Source organism: Pseudonaja textilis, chromosome 3, assembly GCF_049901715.1.
Source record: "Pseudonaja textilis isolate UNSWEBS1 chromosome 3, rPseTex1.2, whole genome shotgun sequence".
NCBI lineage: Eukaryota > Metazoa > Chordata > Lepidosauria > Squamata > Elapidae > Pseudonaja > Pseudonaja textilis.
This window is the reverse complement of record NC_141992.1, coordinates 52,057,603-52,076,366: the sequence shown is the minus strand read 5'-3', so window position 1 is coordinate 52,076,366 and position 18,764 is coordinate 52,057,603. Positions and strand designations below refer to the sequence as shown.

The 18,764-nt window shown below is 39.3% G+C and overlaps 1 protein-coding gene across 3 annotated transcripts in view; it reads right to left on the bottom strand.

Annotated features, from left to right (window-relative positions):
- Window positions 1–18,764, bottom strand: part of CPNE5 (copine 5) — a 128,719-nt gene that overhangs the window by 52,038 nt on the left and 57,917 nt on the right. For all 3 annotated transcript variants that reach the window (XM_026716917.2, XM_087929726.1, XM_087929725.1), the window contains exons 6-8: window positions 17,778–17,854; window positions 5,218–5,277; window positions 684–747 (exon numbers count right to left, since the gene is read on the bottom strand). In XM_026716917.2, the coding sequence (XP_026572702.1) occupies window positions 684–747; window positions 5,218–5,277; window positions 17,778–17,854 (201 nt within the window). The remainder of the gene's footprint in view (window positions 1–683; window positions 748–5,217; window positions 5,278–17,777; window positions 17,855–18,764) is intronic.

The following is an 18,764-nucleotide window of genomic DNA, read 5'->3' as shown; positions in this document are numbered from 1 at the left end:
CGCTGTTGGCTTTTCGCAAAACTTCAAAAACTTGGCTATGTAACCAGGCCTGGAGCTTGGAATGTGTTAAGGGTCTTGTTACTTGGCTTCAGTATTAGTTGATTAACCATCATGGCTAATGTTTCTACTTAATTATTTTGTAGATGTTTTCATTGCTGTACAGTTTTTAAAATTGTTCAAGTGTTTTATAATTTTAGAATTGTAAACCATCCAGAATCACTTGGTTGAACTGAGTGGCTATAGAAATTGAATAAATAAATTAGTAAATTTCAATGGTTTTACTAAATATCCATAGGTCTGTATGTATACATACAGCTAGCATTTTCCCCCAGAAGGGGAAGAGATCTCCAGCATTCTAGTATTGAAGTTGTGTGGATCAGGACATATAATAAAAACTTTTAAGAATAGCAGTTTTTAGATGCAACTTGCTTAAATTAATACCTTATGTGTGATTCTGCATCACCAAAAATAATATCAGAGTCTCTCATTATCTTCCGCAACATGATATCTCTGAGTCGGATGCAGCATGGCATATCTGTGTAACTTTAACAAAACAACTTTCTAAACCATCAGGGACTCCATAGCACTGGGGCTTTTGAATTCAAAGGCATATTTTCTTCTTTTGACGAGCTTTTTGAAAGCAAAGACATGAACAAAAATTCAAAGATAAAAGAATGACTCACCCTACAATTGCCCAGTTCTTCAGCTGAGAGAATGATGGTGCCACACTTTTTCCCCGGAATTTCTCTATAATAAGAGACAAAATAGTTTATGAAGTGGGTAGAAAGGGAAGGAAAGAGACATCCATCTTTGCCCCCAATGCAAAATAATGTCAAATTTATTTTTTCGGTTCCATTTGCAGTGTCTCCTTTTATGAAACCCCAAAATGTCAGTAAGTTTGAACTTTCCATACCTGTAACTCCTGTTATACATTCTGCAGTGGAGTAGAAGGAAGAAGGGATAGCTTTGAGGAGCAGGCTAAACAGCCACTACCAAGCCAAAGGCCAGATAGAGGATGTGTCAATGTAATATGTAATATGAGTAAACAAACCCATAGTTCACATGAAGACACAGGGAGGAAAGGGGGGAAGTGTGTTCAGACTTGCTCAAATTTTGTCATTAGTGCTGACAGTACTGTGTTTTGATTAAGGCTTCGATAAAGCACACTTTCAATGCAGCTCCATGAAGCATAAAGGTGCCCTGTATTTGGTGCTGTGAGAAAACAACCTATGAAATCAGCCCCAGACAATCTCTGATGAATGTGTGTGTATGCAAAGAAGATATATTTGTCAAAGCAAAGCAGCCGGGCTAAGCAAGATGGCCCAGCATAGAGTTGAAGTGTTTAACTTTTCCCTGTAAAGACACTGCCTTAAAATCCAAAGCTCCATTTCCATAAAGTGATACGGGGCCACATAACTCAATTTAGGAGTGACTACTGAGTGCCTATTTAGATGAGGATAGTAGGTTTTATTTTTAGTTTAGCTTACTTTATTGTCATTGCACCTCGTACAACGAAATCAAACACCATCTTCAGTGCACATCATGACCATGACCATGAAAATAAACACAAACACACATCCTTCACCCTTCACACATTGAACTGGAAACCCCCGACACCACACCAACACTGCACTATACAGCAGAATTCAAAAGAGCTACTGCCTACCCCTATAAATAGTAATAAGTGTGTTCTTTCATGTTCTGTTTATTAATTACTTTACTATTGTATTGTTTGGATTCTCTTATAAAATGTCTCAGTAACCCTGTACTTCTTTCAGCGAACTCTGGTCGGCGGATTAAATAAACTAAGACATCCCAAAGTATTTAGCTTTTTCAAGCATTGGACCTGTTCTTAGCCCTCTTTGAAATATTGTATGCATTTCTAGAGCTTTCAATTACTCTATTATTGATGGTTAACTTTGTGTGTGTTTCTATGTGGAATTGGTTGTTGGCTTGCTGCAAGCTATCATGGACAGTATGCCCAAAATTGACATTGCAAAAATATTTTAAATATTACAAATTAAAATGAGTTCTTTCAAACATTAAATACGTTCAAAGGTGGTATAAAAATTGAGAACCAAAGAAAGTTTTTTTCCCAAGTTAAAACTATATGAGGGTTTGGGACAAATTAAACCATTGCCTGAATGTACAGCAACTGAACTGAAATATTTATTTGAATGCTCATATCAAGTTGATTACTGAGAGGTATCACTCAAGATAGAAAAAAGCTAAGAAAAAAAGCAGTTTACCTGAAACCCCCTTTTTTCTTTTTAAAAAAGTGTCAGTTTTATGATTTTGTCCATGTAATTCCACAGACAGATGATGTCTTGGATAATGATGGCTCAAAACGGATTTAATCTTCAGAGCTGATGACAAGTCTATTTGTTCATGGTGCTTGGAAATTAGAAGTATGACAGTGAATAACTAATATGATCTTTCTCAGGCCAGAAATATAAATCACATAAACCCCTAAATTATATCAAAAGGATTACCCTACTTATGACTCCTATTATTTTCATTCACCAGTAGATGAAATAAGGATTGGGTTTAGAAAAATGATATGGTTATACAAACAGATTCAACTAATGATGAATGGAAATGTGAAAACATTCTACTTCTTATTCTATATAGCGATTGATGCCTAATAATCACAACTCCAAACACTAAACTCTCTTCATAATCAAAGTCAGAACTAAAGTGGTCAGTATAAACAATTTGCATTACTTTCATAGGCAAGGTTTGCTTTTAATTATCATCCCTCTGATAAATGGCAAATGGAGTGATGGACTCAAAATCCTAGTATGTGGTAATGGCCACCAACTGTGAAGAGTTTTTCCCATGTATCAATTTGAATGTGGCCCAGCAGGTGGCAGCACATAGCCAGATTTGGTTGATCTCAAATCCACTAAGAAGAACTGGATGCAATTCATTCTTGGATGGGAGACCACGAGAATGTTTTGAGATCCCAGGCAAGATTGGGAAGTCAAAACATTCCTCGAAGGAAACAATGGCTTCTATATGAACAGAAACTATCTGGAGTTGTCCATGTAGTAACATGACCTTAAGCAAAACAAGGCAACTCTAGTATTACGTGCTGGTTGATGAAATAGATGTCATAAAACTTTGCTACGATTTTGGATATTATTCCTTATAGGTTGTTATTGTTTACTTTCTGTTTCCTTTCACCACCACTTTTCTTTAAAGGGCATCTTTCAATCTGGAGCTGTCCCAATCAAAGTTCCTCCGAAAGATGGGAAGAGCCTTTTTTGTTCATTCTGTTCTGACCTAGGCTTCCCAAGATCATGAAGCAGACTCCTCATCCCAATAAAACCCCTTTTATTTAAGTTAAAGTGAATTCCACTTCAGCAAAGTCCTGGAAAACAGTCTTTCATGACATTTCAGCCTTTATCAGGCTTGGAGAGTTGCCAGGCTGATATCTTCTATCTGACACACTGTAGCAGCAATTACTTGGCAAGAAGTTAGGAGCAGATCTTCACTCTAATGAATTGAACTAATTGTCCCCTGCAAACGCCACTCCCCTTTCGTTCCTCTTTATTCCCTATGAAACAAAGGGGCCATTCACCATTCACCTGAGCTTTTACTCCCGAGTCAACCCTTGTTCCTTAACTGTTCCTTTCTCCTGGCAGCTCTGCACATGCATACATTGGGAACAGGCGCCAGCTGTTCTTCTGCCCCACTGATCTCTGACTCTGAAGGCAGCTGATAACTGTCAGAAGACCCTGGCCACATCTCTGCCTCTGACGCAGAGCACTTGTCAGAGCCTTCCCCGGACTCCACGACTGGCCCATGTTCCTCCCCAACTTCCTCACTATCCGATTCTGCCACCAGCTTGCTGGCTCCTGGCAGGCCACAAGACACTCATTCATATTACAGGGCTACCACTCACCTGCTGACTGTGGTTGTGTGTGTGTGTGTGTGTGTGTGTGTGTGTGCTAAACTTGTCTTATATTTCCATATCATAGAAAACACTGTCATGCAGTTGTAGGGTTGTAGTTGGACATATTATGTATTTGAAGGGAAGCCAGTATCAGTTAGCCTGTCCACACATATCAGCAGGGGTGACTTCCAGTCGGAATGGGATAATTCATGGCCAATTCACCACAGCCAGCTCAGCACAGGACAACTTGCCATGACCAACTTGCCATGGGACAACTCATTGCATGACAATTAAACAATTCAATTTAATTATTTAAAATAACTAAAACATTTTAATTTTCATCATTTCACATTTTATTTTGTCCCTCCTTTGCCATCTTTTTTTAAATGATTCTGATCCACTATTTCTTCAACAGTAGTGTAACTCTTGTCTGCAATGAGTTTATCAGTGACAAGTTGGCCATGGCAAGTTGCCCCATGGTGAGTTGGCCACGGTGAGTTGTTGTAGACCTCCCAGTAGCCCATACCTGGCTTTTTCCTTAGAAGAAAGATTCAAGAGATGTCCATGTTTATTTACTGTATTTCAGCTTTCTATTGCAGATTTAATAAAAGAAGAGCAATTCAAGACCACAAGGAATTCTAAATCAAGCTTAGAAGATATTTTGTTAATGTTATTGTCTGGAAAAAACTCTCACCTCTGAATGTTTTTTTAGACAACACATATCTAGAATTGGCCACATGCTTAACAGTCCATTTATTTGGACTTCTGGTTTGGGCTTCTTCGGTGACGGACCGAAACAATCCATTTATTTGCCAAATATATGCGACTATTCAGATGACTTTGTGAACATACATCTTTAAATACTGATGACTCAATATTCAAGATCCTTGCTCAATCAAGATCCACACTGGACATTATGTATTCTGGAAGGAGAAGAAGCTCAACAGATTTAACATTACCTGATTTGAATATTAAATGGTGAGGTGTGCCTTCCTCCTCTCCCTTCTCTCGTGATTTATTAATTGTGTTATGAGCACAAATGAGACAAGAGTTGTTGAGTTCTCACTAAAAACAACAAGAATGATAGAAAGAGCCAACAATAATAGGCTGAGCTTGCCAAGATCAAATCAGAGCTATTGTGGACTAGGCTCAGGATACCACTGTAGGAATTTTTATAAAAAAAAAATTAAGTGGATATCTCATAATTCAGTAAGAAAGGCTTTACTTCCTCACACAGTTTATATTGATACTTTGAAGAGGTGGAATGCACCAATTCTTCGCTCTTTTCTAATCTGTAGGAGAGCTTAAATATGACTTACCCATTGGAGACAGATGGCATAGGCTTCCCAGTTTTGGAATGTAATGTAAATGCTCCCATTCTGAAAAAAAAGAATAAAACAGACTTAAAATGATAATGTAGTTATGTTATTCAATATATATGGCTCCATATACCACATAAGTCATTCTGGGGGGCGAACACAGTTAAATATGTTAATATACAAATGCAAAATGAACATGAAACACAGTATATGAGAACAAAACAAAAAAGCAGCATTAAGTTCCACAAATACCACTTTTGCTCTTTTCACTCCACAACACCTTGCATGATTTTTCCCCCATTCTCAACTAATACATTATCATAACCCAAGGCTGGTTTGTTTTCTCATTTTGCACAGAGCACTAAAGACATTCAGCAATAAAATCACATATAATTCAACACTATAAACCAGAGATTGTCAGCTTCTTTTGAACCAATAGGCATTTCTGAAGAGCCTGTCATGGGTGCTCTCCTAAAATGGCAGTTGCAAAACGGTGAATTATCAAATGTGAATTACAGGTAGTCCTCAACTTACAAGCTACAACCATTACTGAGCCCAAAATTTATGTTGCTAAGTGAGAAATTTGAAAGTGAGTTTTGCCCCATTTTTTTCATTTTTCTTGCCACATTTGTTAGGTGAATTAGTTAAATCAGTAACGTGGCTGGTAAGAGAATCTGGTTTCCCCACTGATTTTGCCTGTCAGAAGGTTGCAAAAGATGATGACACGACCCTGGGACACGGCAACCATCACAAATGTAAATCAGTTGTCAAGCATCTGAATATAAATCACACGGCCGTGGGGATGCTGCAATGGTTATCAGTGTGAAAAATGGTCATAAGTAATTTTTATAAATGCCATTGTAACTTTGAAAAGTCACTAAACGAATTGTTGTCACTTGAGGAATACCTGTACTCAGTATATATCTTATCATCTTCTTCCATTCCGCCCCCCCCACCCCCCAAAAAATACTTCCTGCCACCTTCCTTCCAAAGTATTAAGGTTTGGCTATCCACCATTTTTATTTCCCAAGAATATCTATAGGAATTTTGCAGGATCAGAGACATCTTAGAAATTTTAAAAAATCATACTTTGATTTGTCAGATGCGAACTTCTCTAATCAAAAGGGTAAAAAAAGTGAGTTAGTGAACCTGATGGTGTCTAATAATCCCCATTCATAAATATTCCCAGATGAAATACAAACATAAACACCTGTATTCTTTGGCAACATCTTCACTACACATTGACTTCACTGAGATTCATTGGAATAGGAAAGTAAGAAACATCTGCTTAATTGTGATGTTTCTTATTTCCAGAAACCATCCATGCCCTATCCTTGATGACCACTTAAAACTCTTCTACCCCATCTATCTTGGCTTGAAAAGTGTTTGACATTTTTACATTTAACTTCCTTATGACTCTTGAGTCTGTCAGCTGCATTGTGCCTATGTTTTTTGTTATAAAACTAATCACATTTACTGATGATTGTCATTAGCAACTTTGGATGTGAGCTTGGTTAAGGGATTCAATGCAACATTCCACTTTTAAGGGCAGTCTGAGCTTGTCACTGTGTAAATTAATGCAGTGCGCATGTGTGAAACATTTTCTCAGTCTATATGGCTCAAGAAGCCATCAACTAACTAGATTCATTTAATATCCCAGGCTAAAATTTTTGTGACATCCCAGGCTAAAACGTTTAGCTAGTTTGTGATTATGCTATTGAATAAACCAATATCAAGCAGCATACATCAAAGACTCAATTCAGTGCAAGTAACTGAAATTGTAAAGCGAGTGATACAGAACTGCAAAAATTGATAAAAAAAACATTTTATAACAAATAACATGAGCCTCTGAAAGGATAAACAGAAATTCCAGTAAGATTTGAGTATGTTGCTTGAACACAAGCTGAAGTCATCAACTACAACATAAATCCAGAAGTGAAGTTCCCTTATTGGATCAGTAACACCTCCCAGTATGGAGTTATACAATGGATGAGAAAGGAGACTCTTCTGGCCATGGTGCCCTGAGACCTGTATTTGTTCATGAGCACTCACCCTTCCAGATTCTCCTTCTTTACAAAGATCCCCTGAGGTCATGTGCAGCACAGAGATATGATAATTGTAGAATCTGCATGCCTGCCAATGCTTAATACACAACCCTGTATTGCATGACCTTGATAAAAGGTCTCAGTTCTAGAATGTAAGTTTAGCAATGCTGGGCATTTTGCACACAGCAGGCACTTAATGTTGCCGGTCACATTATACCATTCAGCTATTCTGTATTCCTCTCTTTGATGAATTTCTTACAGAAGAAAAAGTAGATTAGATGCTGTAATGGCACTTCCATCTCCCCAACAAAATTTTTGCAAGGCATGTCAATTGCACCATAAAAATCCTTGCAAGCAGCACCTCTAGTCCTTATGTATACGGGAAAAGATAATCACTACAATGGGGTCTGAATTTTCCCCTCCAGCATCTCCCCTGGGAGCAACAATGATACCTTCTAAATTTCCTTGGCATGGGGCCATAGCTACAGAGACTGTGACTAATTCCCTTCTTTCATTGATACAGTTCCCTTGACAATATTTATAGAACTTGACTGAGGTTTCTTCCTCCTCCTCCTCCTTCTCCTCTCCTGGAAGGTTCAACAATTGAAGACGCTTCTTTCTGGCTGCCTCTGCTCATATATTCAGTCGAATGGGAGACAACTGGGGAAAAAAGTAGTTTCTACTGTCATTGGAATTGTCTTCCATTTCTTTTATTCATTTCCAGGATTGGTTCAGCAAATACTATCGGACTAGAACGGATTAAACCATTGTTTTCTTCTAATGGTCAATTTAATCAATAGGTATGAGGTACTAGTAGATAGGTACCACCTGCTAGGTGGCAGTCTCTGCAGCTAGCTACTAGGAACCTATGCCTTCAGGTTTATTATATTCATAAGCTGTGCTTTCTCCAGGAGCTCAGGACAGACATAGTACTTCTCCTTCCCCAACTTTACACCCACAATAGCAACCCTTTAAGGTAGGCTAAGCTGAGATAATACCTGTCCCAAAGTCACTTAATGAACTTCCATAGCTAAGGGCAGACTTGAATTTGGATCTCCCTAGTCTCAAAGTTTTCATGCAATCTGCAAAACTATCCAGCTGTTTTATTTTTCCCCTTCCTCTTTCATTCTGCTCCTTCAATGGCATAACCTAATACTCATTGTTTCCTCCCACCCCCCTTTGCAGTTTCAAAGTCTGAGGCTATGCAGGGATGGTACCATCAAGCATCACTACTGCTTATTTTACACATCATGTCAAACAGGCCTTACCAACTGACGCCTTCTCCTTCAAATGTGCTGATTTATAAGTTCCAGAATTCCCAGCCCACCAGACCAGTGGAAGTACTGAATTCCAACACATCTGGATAACACCAAATTGGGGACATGCTCTGAATCAAAACTTTGTAAGCTTTAAGTCCACATGTTCTTCCCATCCTACTTCCAGTGGGGCAATGAGGTGGAGAACAGTAGAAGCAATCCCTTCTCTATAAATGTTCTAAAGGTTTACTTAGCAAAAGCTATGGTTTGTTGAGACATATCATTAATTTTTGCCTAAATCTTCTCCAACTTGGACATCTTTCAAATGTGGGGACTTCAATTCCAGGAAACTATTCCAATGGCAATGCTGTCTATAGAAAATTTCAGACGCTGAAGTCCACAAATCAGAGTGCATTCAGTGTTGTTCCCGGATTCTGAGCCCAGCAATCAGGAACTCAGGTTAGATGTATCTCAGAGACCACAATGACTGGTAGGCGGGACTCTGCAAAATAAGCAGCGAGGCTTCCCCCATATAATACCATTCCCTTATTTAGCAATATGGGAGCAAATTCACCAAGGCTAGTTCCTGTTACTGAGCCCCAGAGAGGCTTATTAAGATTGTGATCACCAGGCTGCCTGAGTAACGACAGTGGCAAACGAGCAGAGATGACAGATTGCCCTAGCTGCAGTTACTTGACAGTGAAGCGTGGCAACCTTTCTCCTACCAGCTGGAGAGCACTGACTAACAAATTGCAGAGACAAAGGACATGGCTTTGCCAGCTGCCATTTCTCTAGCAAAAACTGAAAATTTATCCAGACCTTGCCATTAACTCATAAGGCTCAAACCAATTAGTCTTCGGTAGCACTGAAGGAACTGCTGAGAAAATGACTGCTCTACTGAACATCTCCCCAATTACCCACACCAGCCTTCCTCAAACAGATGCCCTCCAAGTGGGTTGAACTTCAACACCACCACCACCCCCATAGTCACCCAGCAAGACTACAGAAAGTTGCCCGACACTGGGATTAATGAGTCTATTTGGGAAAGCAAATTCTGCCTGGATTGTTGCAAATTTGTACATATTAAGCAGTGGTGGGATTCAAAAAATTTTTTACAACCGGTTCTGTGGGCGTGGCTTGGTGGGTGTGGCTTGATGGGCGTGGCAGGGGAAGGGTACTGAAAAATCTCCATTCCCTCCCCACTCCAGGGGAAGGATACTGCAAAATCCCATTCCCTCCCCACCCCACTAACCTGCTTTCCTGCTCCGTTCTCCTGTGCAGGGCAACAAAAGAAGACCCAGCCAATCAGCTGGGACTCGGGAGGCAGAGAATAGATGGGGGCAGGGCCAGTCAGAGGTGGTATTTGCCAATTCTCTGAACTACTCAAAATTTCCGCTACCGGTTCTCCAGAACTGGTTAGAATCTGCTGAAGACCACCTCTGATATTAAGGATCTGGTGAATTGTACATGCAGGAGCAGGACCAAAGAAGCTTATCTTCAGTATAGTCAGATTTCCTGCAGAACTGGGCTCAGGGAAGAAGGAAGGGACAGGTTCTGAATCACTAAAACACGGAAATGGCTAACTGTAGAAGACGGGAAAGAAAAGAAAAGAAACATATTTGCAGAAGATGTATTAAAAAAAAAACCAATTTCAGGTGCAATCAAGATAAGCTATGTGCAAATGGTTGGCCAGAATCTTCTCAGGCTTCCTTTTTCATGGACTGAAAGGACAACTTGAATTTAAGACAGAGGAAATCAGTCACAGCTTGCCTTTTTGCAGATCAGCAAACTGGAACAAAGATAATGCACTGAATGCTTTCAAATGTCAAAGAGTCACCATACAAAGGGTCACATAAAATCAGCACCCCATCACTGTGGAAGTAAGCTGGCAGGGATAGCAAAGAATAATTATTCCTTATTGTAAATGGAATTTTCCCTGCTTGCTCCACTTTTTTATTGAGTCAGCACAGGATTAAGGATTGCTTCCTTCAGCTATTTCTCTCTTATACATAAAGAGATTGTTTAAGAAATCATTCTCTGAATTTCATGCCCTTTCCTCATTTTGGTCACAGTGATAGATGGCCATTTTGACCATTGTTAAAAGAACCCTTGAAAAATGTAAGAACGCCCCCCGCACACACACATACACAGTTCAGCTTTTCAAGGGAGGCCTCCCTATGCAAAATAGGTATTGAAACCCTGGTGGTTCAGTGGTCAGAATGCAGTATTGCAGGCTAACTCTGCCTGTCTGGAGTTCGATCTTGATTGACTCAAGGTTGACTCAGCCTTTCATCCTTCCAAGGTTGATAAAATGAAGAGCCAGATTGTTAGGATCAAGATACTGACATTGTAAACCGCTTAGAAAATGCTGTAAAAGCATTATGGAGTGATATATCAGTCTAAGTGCTATTGCTAGTATGGAAGCAGTGCTACTGCTATTGTGGAGCAAGCACATGGGAAAAATATTCTCCAGAGCACCCACAGCCAATTGGAACAGAGAAAATACAAAGAATCTAAATGTCTGCGCTAGAAAGAGCTAACGAAGGAGATCCCACATCATCATATTTCATATGGGAACCAGCTACAGAAGCAACCAGAATTCTCTCCCCTTTTCTGATTATCTAAACAGGAGCTGACAGATTGATTCCATGTCTGCCCTCATCTTCAAGACATCCTGCAAAATTAGCCCTGAGGCTGAACTGTGCTCCCATCCTACATGGCCCTTTTGTAGCCTTCATGAATACGGCTTCTTTCCCTTTTAATGATGGGAGGTAGCATTCTTTCACTACCACATCTAAATTCAGTGGGCCTGAACATTGCACAGGGCAGCAATCAGCTAATAACCAAGGGTAGCTGTGAAGAATTATCTGCATAATGAAACTTGAGGTTCCCATAACAAATAACTGTTCTGCAGAGAAGTTGTGTTTTGTATGTATATGTTGTGTGTGAAAGAGAGGGGGATGGAGAAAAATGAACAGTTGGATGGATAAATTTAAGGGATGGCTGAAGGAGATTGGAGCATTTGCCCCGTGTTTTCAAAAGAAAAATTGATTGAAAAAAAGAAAATTTAAAAATAATCATCTTATGAGGAAATAATCTTGAATTAACTTAGCCCAAACCATATTTAACCATACTGCTGCCTTCAGGGCACCATTTTATTAGTAAAGCGCGTTGGAATTATAATGAGAAACATAATTCTAGGGGGAGAATGCCATTTTCACTACCAGCATGTTTTCTGTTGTTGTCAGAGGGAGGGACAAATGAAAAAATAAAATTCACTGAGAACCAGCGTACACCCACAATAAGTAAAAGATCTCCAGGTCATCCAGTTTCTTTTGCCAAGATGTTCTGAGCTTCTGAGCTAATACGAAACATCCTGTTCAGCCAGAAGCTGAGCAGCCTCCTAATTCCAAAGCCTCTTAATTCTTAAATGATAATAATTAACTGCAACCCAGAAAAGTGCACATGATTGTTTTTCCCCTAAGGAGGATGGAACTTCACCTTCCCAAGTCTATGGGACTTCTGTGATGGAGTTGTAAATTGGCACACTGACATCCTTGTCCTGTGATGCCCTCTCAGCTTTACTGAAGCAAGCAGCAGACAGGTGTTTGGAACCAGAGGCCCAAGCACGTCTTCACAGGCTACCCAGGTCCTCCAAATTGTCCAATTTTATTATGCCAGGTCCTTGAAGTGAAACATGAGGGAGCAGGAGCACTGACAGGAGAAAATGCTAGGGTTGCAGCTGTGCTTGAAAGACCTGCTCACACCTCCAGGAAATCCAAACAGAACATAAGTTGTGACGATGTAGAGTCAGCTCTTTTGCTCCCATCTATGCTTCTTATTATATCAATACTGTTGTGATTTTGCTTTGAGAAACCTCAACCTCCCAGCTACGGCTCTTGTGGAGCAATCAAGGAGTCTATGCTGAGATCAGACTGATTGGACCCTATGAACTGGGAAGTAAAGAACATTAGTCTACACTGGTTCCTTGGAAGGCGGCTTCTAATGTCATCTATTCATTAGGATCCACAAGTCATTCCTATGCATGAGAGACTTCAAGAGGCCACAGACTGAAGGCGAGGGGGCTGCCAGCCTAGGACAGCTTGTATTTTGGGTGCATCTCTATGCCCTCATTTGAGATTCAGTAACCCAGATACGAGACTCTGCCCAGGACAACCCTTACAGTGGGACCTAACCCGTCAAAAGGCATTTGAAACACTCAAACAACTGTTTGCAAAAGAACCAGTGCTGAAGCATCCTGACCCCAAACAACCCTTCGTCATCCAAGCAGACACCAGTGACATGGTAGTGGGAGCAGTATTACTCCAAAGAAACAGTCAAGGAAGACTTCAGGCTACAGCAACAAATTCCAGATGATACCACATTCTACAGGTGACTCAGCTGACTCACCTATTTTTTTCTTTTTTAGATTTGTAAAAGGGTATACTGCCCTTTAGACAGACACTCAAGCCCTGGTCACCTCATGATTGGATAACTGTAACATGCACTACATGGGGCTGCATTGAATATCATCCAGAAGCTACAGCTGGTTCAGAATTTGGCAGTGTGGATGGCAATGGGAATATTGCATTGTGCTCATGTGAGTCCAGTTCTCCATGAGCTGCACTGATTATCAGTTGGCTTCTGGGTAATTATCATGGCAGAACTCCTGTCTTTCTGAGGGATCACTTATTTCTGATTAATTCGGGCTATCCAGTGAGATAGCAAATGTGCTCCAGGTTCCATTGATTAAACAGTGTCATCTTACAGAACTCAGGAGGAATGTTTTCTCTGTTGCGACACCTGCAAACTCCACCTCCCCCAGAGAGCCATACATTTCTCACCCTTTTGAAAAATCATTAAAAACTTGGCTGTTTGCCCAGACCTTTGGAAACTATAATTGTGGAGTTTCTACAAGTTGGATTTTTTTTCTCTCTTCTGTTATAAAATTAGTCTTTTGGTCAACTACACATTTTTTCCTATATGTAAAGTTGCTAAAGTGCCTGGCTTCGAGCTGAATTGATAAAATTGTTATTTAACTAACTTTATTTTTCTCTCGTAATAGCAACTCAGTGAAGTAGCTTGGTCTGAGAGAGAATAACTGATCCCAGTCATCTAAGGAGAGTCTAATGGCTTCTGGTGGACCTCTATGGCTGATGGTTTTTATTATCCTAATTTAATATACTAAATTGACTTTGGGAACCCCTGAGAGCAATTGCTTAGGTAATCCACTAAGATATATCCATAACTGGGTAGTTTTTTTTTTTAAGTGTAACAAATGAATATTGTATGCAGATGCCACAGTATGACATCTAGGCTGAGATCAGTGTATAGCATTGACTGGCATAGTTATTTTCAGCTTAGATTCAGGATGACACAACCATAAATCAGCATGTACTATATTCCTACAAGTGGATAACTTAGGAGTGACACTCCATAAGAATATCCATGAGCCAACAAAAACTAAGTTTTATTTGATATATGTTCATTTGCACATTTGATTAATTTTTTTACATGTGTAATTGTTATTATTTTGCAAACTGTGCCTCTACCAGAACACAGTTTGTAAAATAATAGAATGGACAGAATGGATAGTTTAGTTTCAGTAGCTACCAGCTACTGGTCTCCAGCTTTGGTTCTTAAGAGAGTTTGGATTATGAGAATGAATCTATAAAGAGGAATCATCCGGTGATGGTCCATTTCCAAAATTTATATTTGCATCTATCCTATACATGTGCCATATTGCTCACCAAATGTATTCCTCCTTCCCGTAACTTTCATTTGTACTATTCATTTCTACCTGGCAGCCAGCTAATTGTGTTGGAACTAAAGCTTGATAATAATCTGAGGACACTGGAGAGTCCAAAACATTTGGAACAACTTCCCAAAGAAGTGTGGGACATGCTTAGGCACTACTGGAAGGAAAAGTCTACCTTGCATTGATGAGGGTGTGAAATAGTCTGGAGATCTGAACTAATTATTACATTCTGAAGGACTTCAGGAAAATCAATTCTTGATAAAAGGGACCTCTATGCCAGGGGTGTCCAACCTTGGCAACTTTAAGATTTGTGGACTTCAACTCCCAGAATTCCTCAGCCAGCAAAGCTGAAGTCCACAAGTCTTAAAGTTGCCAAGGTTGGACACCCCTGCTCTATGCTTTAGAGAAAACTGCTTGGAGCCCCATGTCCTACAGCTCACCTGCACGACTTAGGTGAGCAGCAAGACAATATACAGTATTTTGAGCAGGCTTCCAAAAAGTTCTGAAACAAATCCCTTAATAAAAAAAATATATTCTTAACACCCATCAGGACTTAATGTTAATACAGCTCATTTTCACACCCGATCTTTCATGTGTAAACGTTTTTGATACTTGTATGTAACAAAGCCCATTTTTGTGAACTTCTTTCCGCAGTATTTATTGTGTTCAGAATCCCGAGCTCTTTGCCTCTCTTTATGTCCCCCCCCCCCACTTTCTATCTGCTGCTTCTCTGGGGAGCAGCCTTGGGCTTTGGCTTGTTTCCAACAGCAATGATAATTAATTCCACAGTGGGCTTCTGTACCGCCCCCACCACTTGTACATGCTGCTTTGCACCTTGCATTTACCCTCCCATGGTGCATCTGAATTAATAAGCTGCTTCTCAAAAGACAGTAGAGAGAGCTTCTCTTTTTCACTATATATATATCTCTCTCTCCTTTCCAATTATGGCTGGCAATTGCAAGAGGAGCGTTGGCACCTGGTTCCTTCCGGAAGCTCTGGAACTGTTTTCAGACAATGAGGAAAAAGATGTTATTTTCTGGGCCTGGAAACTGCATGTGCACTGCTGTATTAGTGATGTTTTGCACTCTTAATATCATCTTCTCAGCAAGGATTTGATGAGATTTGACTTAGCCCAGTACAAGAAGTTGGGATCTTCCTCAAGGATGCTGAGTGGAGAACAGCAGAGCAGCAAATGATAATGTGTCAATAACAAAATCATTATACAAATGCTGTAAACTGAGTAGTTGCATAAAACATCAGGATGTAATTTTGGCATTGCTATGGTTTGTCTTGGATGTCACTGAGCCCATTTTGCTTCTCCTAAAAATACTAGTGGCTTTGACCCAACATATTGGTACTATGAATCATAATGACAAATCTGAGCTGGCAACAGATTGCTCCCTATATGTGGTCAACCCCAGAAGACACGGTCGAATGTGGAATATGTGGTCTAAAATCTCTGCAGGCCTTGCTGTGTCCTGTTTTCCTAAGGGATTCTGAGTTCAAATTCTTAAACTTTACAGAGGATGGTACAATAGGAAAAATTCCATCCAGTGAAGATGATCTTTAACCACTGCAGCACGTTGATAGGATGCATGGTAGCAATAGATAACAAATGCAGAATGCTATGTGTTCAGAATGTTCTATTATATTTATTTGTTAAGCAGAGTCTTGACTGTCCTTCAAATCTAACAGCTCCCAATTTGCAAAACAAATTAAAAAGGATCCACAGTAAAACCAATCAAATCTAAAAATAAATCCCAAACTCCAGCAAGCAGTGAAACCAAAGAGAAGCATCAGGAGTGCAATCAAAACAAAACATCAGAATAAGCAAAACAAACAGCAAAAGTAAATTGCTTAAGGCTACTCTAGATAGAACTTCAGGCTTGCTTCAGAATAATGCCTGTATTTTAAAGATGTGGTCTGCAATCCAGATTACCTGTAGCAGGAGAACTGACTTTTCTTTACATTTTTCCCCCCAGAAAATGGCTCCATCATACTTCTGCCTCATATTTAAAAATACTACAAATAGTTCTCAATTTACAGCCATTTGTATAGCAATGCTTCAAAGTTACAATGGCACTGAAAAACATGACTTACACTTATGACCATCGCATAACAATGGTAACAATGTTCAAAATTCAAGTGCTTGGTAACTGGCATGTATTTATGGTGACTGCAGCAGTCCAGAGACATATAATCACCATTTCTGATCTTCCCAGCCAACTTCCATGAAGGAAAAGTCAACGGGGGAAGCCAGAGTCATTTAATGACTGTACAATTCGCTTAACAATTGCTTAACAACAGTGGAAAAAAATGGTTGTAAAATTGGGTGCAACTCACTTAACAACTACCTTGGGTTAGCAATGGAAATTCTAATTCCAATTCTGGTCCTAAGACAAGGACTACCTTTATGTTAAGGAACCATATATTCTATAAACCACCGTTCAACATATTTGGATGTCACTGCAAAGAGCAATTTGTTGTAATTTACACAGCCATCGTTTTCATGCTTCTGTTCCTTTTCTTTGGGAGATCATAAGTCTAGGCTTCCTGTTAATGTTCTGGCCACAGAAGGAGGCAGTATACAGTTTAAAATGTGCCAAAAATTGAAACTGGAATTAGCTGTGAATCCATTTGACCTATAGACTCAGAACTAAAAATAATTTTAAAACTGAAGTGCTATACTGTATTAAAAAAAAATCATATTTCTCTACAAAATGAAGAAAAAGTAGCTAACAGAGCTAGTTCTAAAACAAGTTAATGCAGATGGTAAAGTCAGTAAAAGGCAGATGTCCTTGAGATGAATATTAATGCATTTGAGAAGGAATCTAAAAAGTTACAAAGTATGCCAATTACATATATAAGAAATACGATAAAAGATTCAAGATATAGATCTTGTCTGAGGTGAACCCAAATTCACTAGAGATAAAAATAGACTTTTGTATTTACTATTTTTAAACATGTTTGTATGACTAAACTGTTTTGGTGACTTTATTTTCAGTGTGTTTAGGTTTAGAACAAAATATTACACACGGTCTTCCACAAACTTGAGAAGAATTTATGACATATGGGATTGATATTTTGCTTTTCTCCGTGCATCAGTGACCTATGCTCATCTAGGAGAGCATCAGGTTGAGGAAAACTGACATAGACAGAATAACAGGGACCAGAAAGAAGCTAATATCTAGTTGCTGGTTTTGCCCAAAGTTAAATTAGTCTATCTCTGTGAAATGAAGACTGCCCTTTCATAGGATTTATCTAAAAATGTATGCTTTATACATTGCTTGGTATAAGAATGAGCCACTGCGGAGGAGGAGGAGGAGGAGGAGGAGGAGGAGGAGGAGGAGGAGGAGGAGGAGGAGGAGGAGAAGAAGAAGAAGAAGAAGAAGAAGAAGAAGAAGAAGAAGAAGAAGAAGAAGAAGAAGAAGAAGAAGAAGAAGAAGAAGAAGCTTGAAGTCCCACTAATGACATCACAATTGGCATTGACTAGTGACTCACATCAAAGGCTTCTCCAAGCGACTTCCTGGTGATCCAACAATCTCCCCCAGAGTACAGAATGTTTGACCAAGGAAATCCTGATGAAAGAAATAGACATGAATGTTATGAAACTTCTCCTCCTTACAGGGTTTCCCCCTCTTTTTAAAGCTCTTAGAGACTGAAGGCAAGACATTATTAAAAACTTAACTTCTGCTCTGGTTAATTTATAGAGGACAGTCCTTCAATCAACTCATGTAGCTTCTTTCTACAGTTTTTGCAACAAAAGTTTGGGACTAAGTGGCTAGGAATTTATGAATCTGGTCATAGTACATGCTTTAACATGTACTGAGTTATAAACATTGGTGAATTTTAAAAAATCAGGCTGGTGAAAAGACAGTAGCATCAGGATAATTGCATGGAACAAGAACATCATGTATCAGGCTCAGTGCCTAGTCAGTGTCTGTCCAGGTGTAACAGGTGCTTCAGCCTTTAGCATCCTTAATACTGTTCTGCAGATCCAGAATGAAGCAGAATTGAGATCATTTTGATTGTCATATTCTCATAAATTAAATCTGCCAGTAATGTTAGTAAAACAGAAGATTAAAAAAATAGGCTGCTATTTTTTTCTCCAGCATAACTTGACTATATCTGTTTCCTCAAAGCATGCCAATTTATTATAATTTACGTTGTCACCCCATAAGCCTACACCGTACAATGAATACCTACCAAAATTATTTAAACATGCTTTAAGCAGTTAGCAAAAATAAAAACTGAGATTCACTATATACTTTTTGCAGTTTTTCACTTATTTGAAATGTAAAACATTATAATAATTCAGAATAAAGCAATAGTATGAATCAAAGTGTGTGCAGAATGGGCAGAAATAAAATGCAGTTTTAGCAATATTTCACAACTTTATTCAATGGATTACCCTACACTGGCTGCATTCTGAATGACCCAGATTCAGTCCCCATACTATAAGCATAAAAGTCCCTGCAGTACATGTAC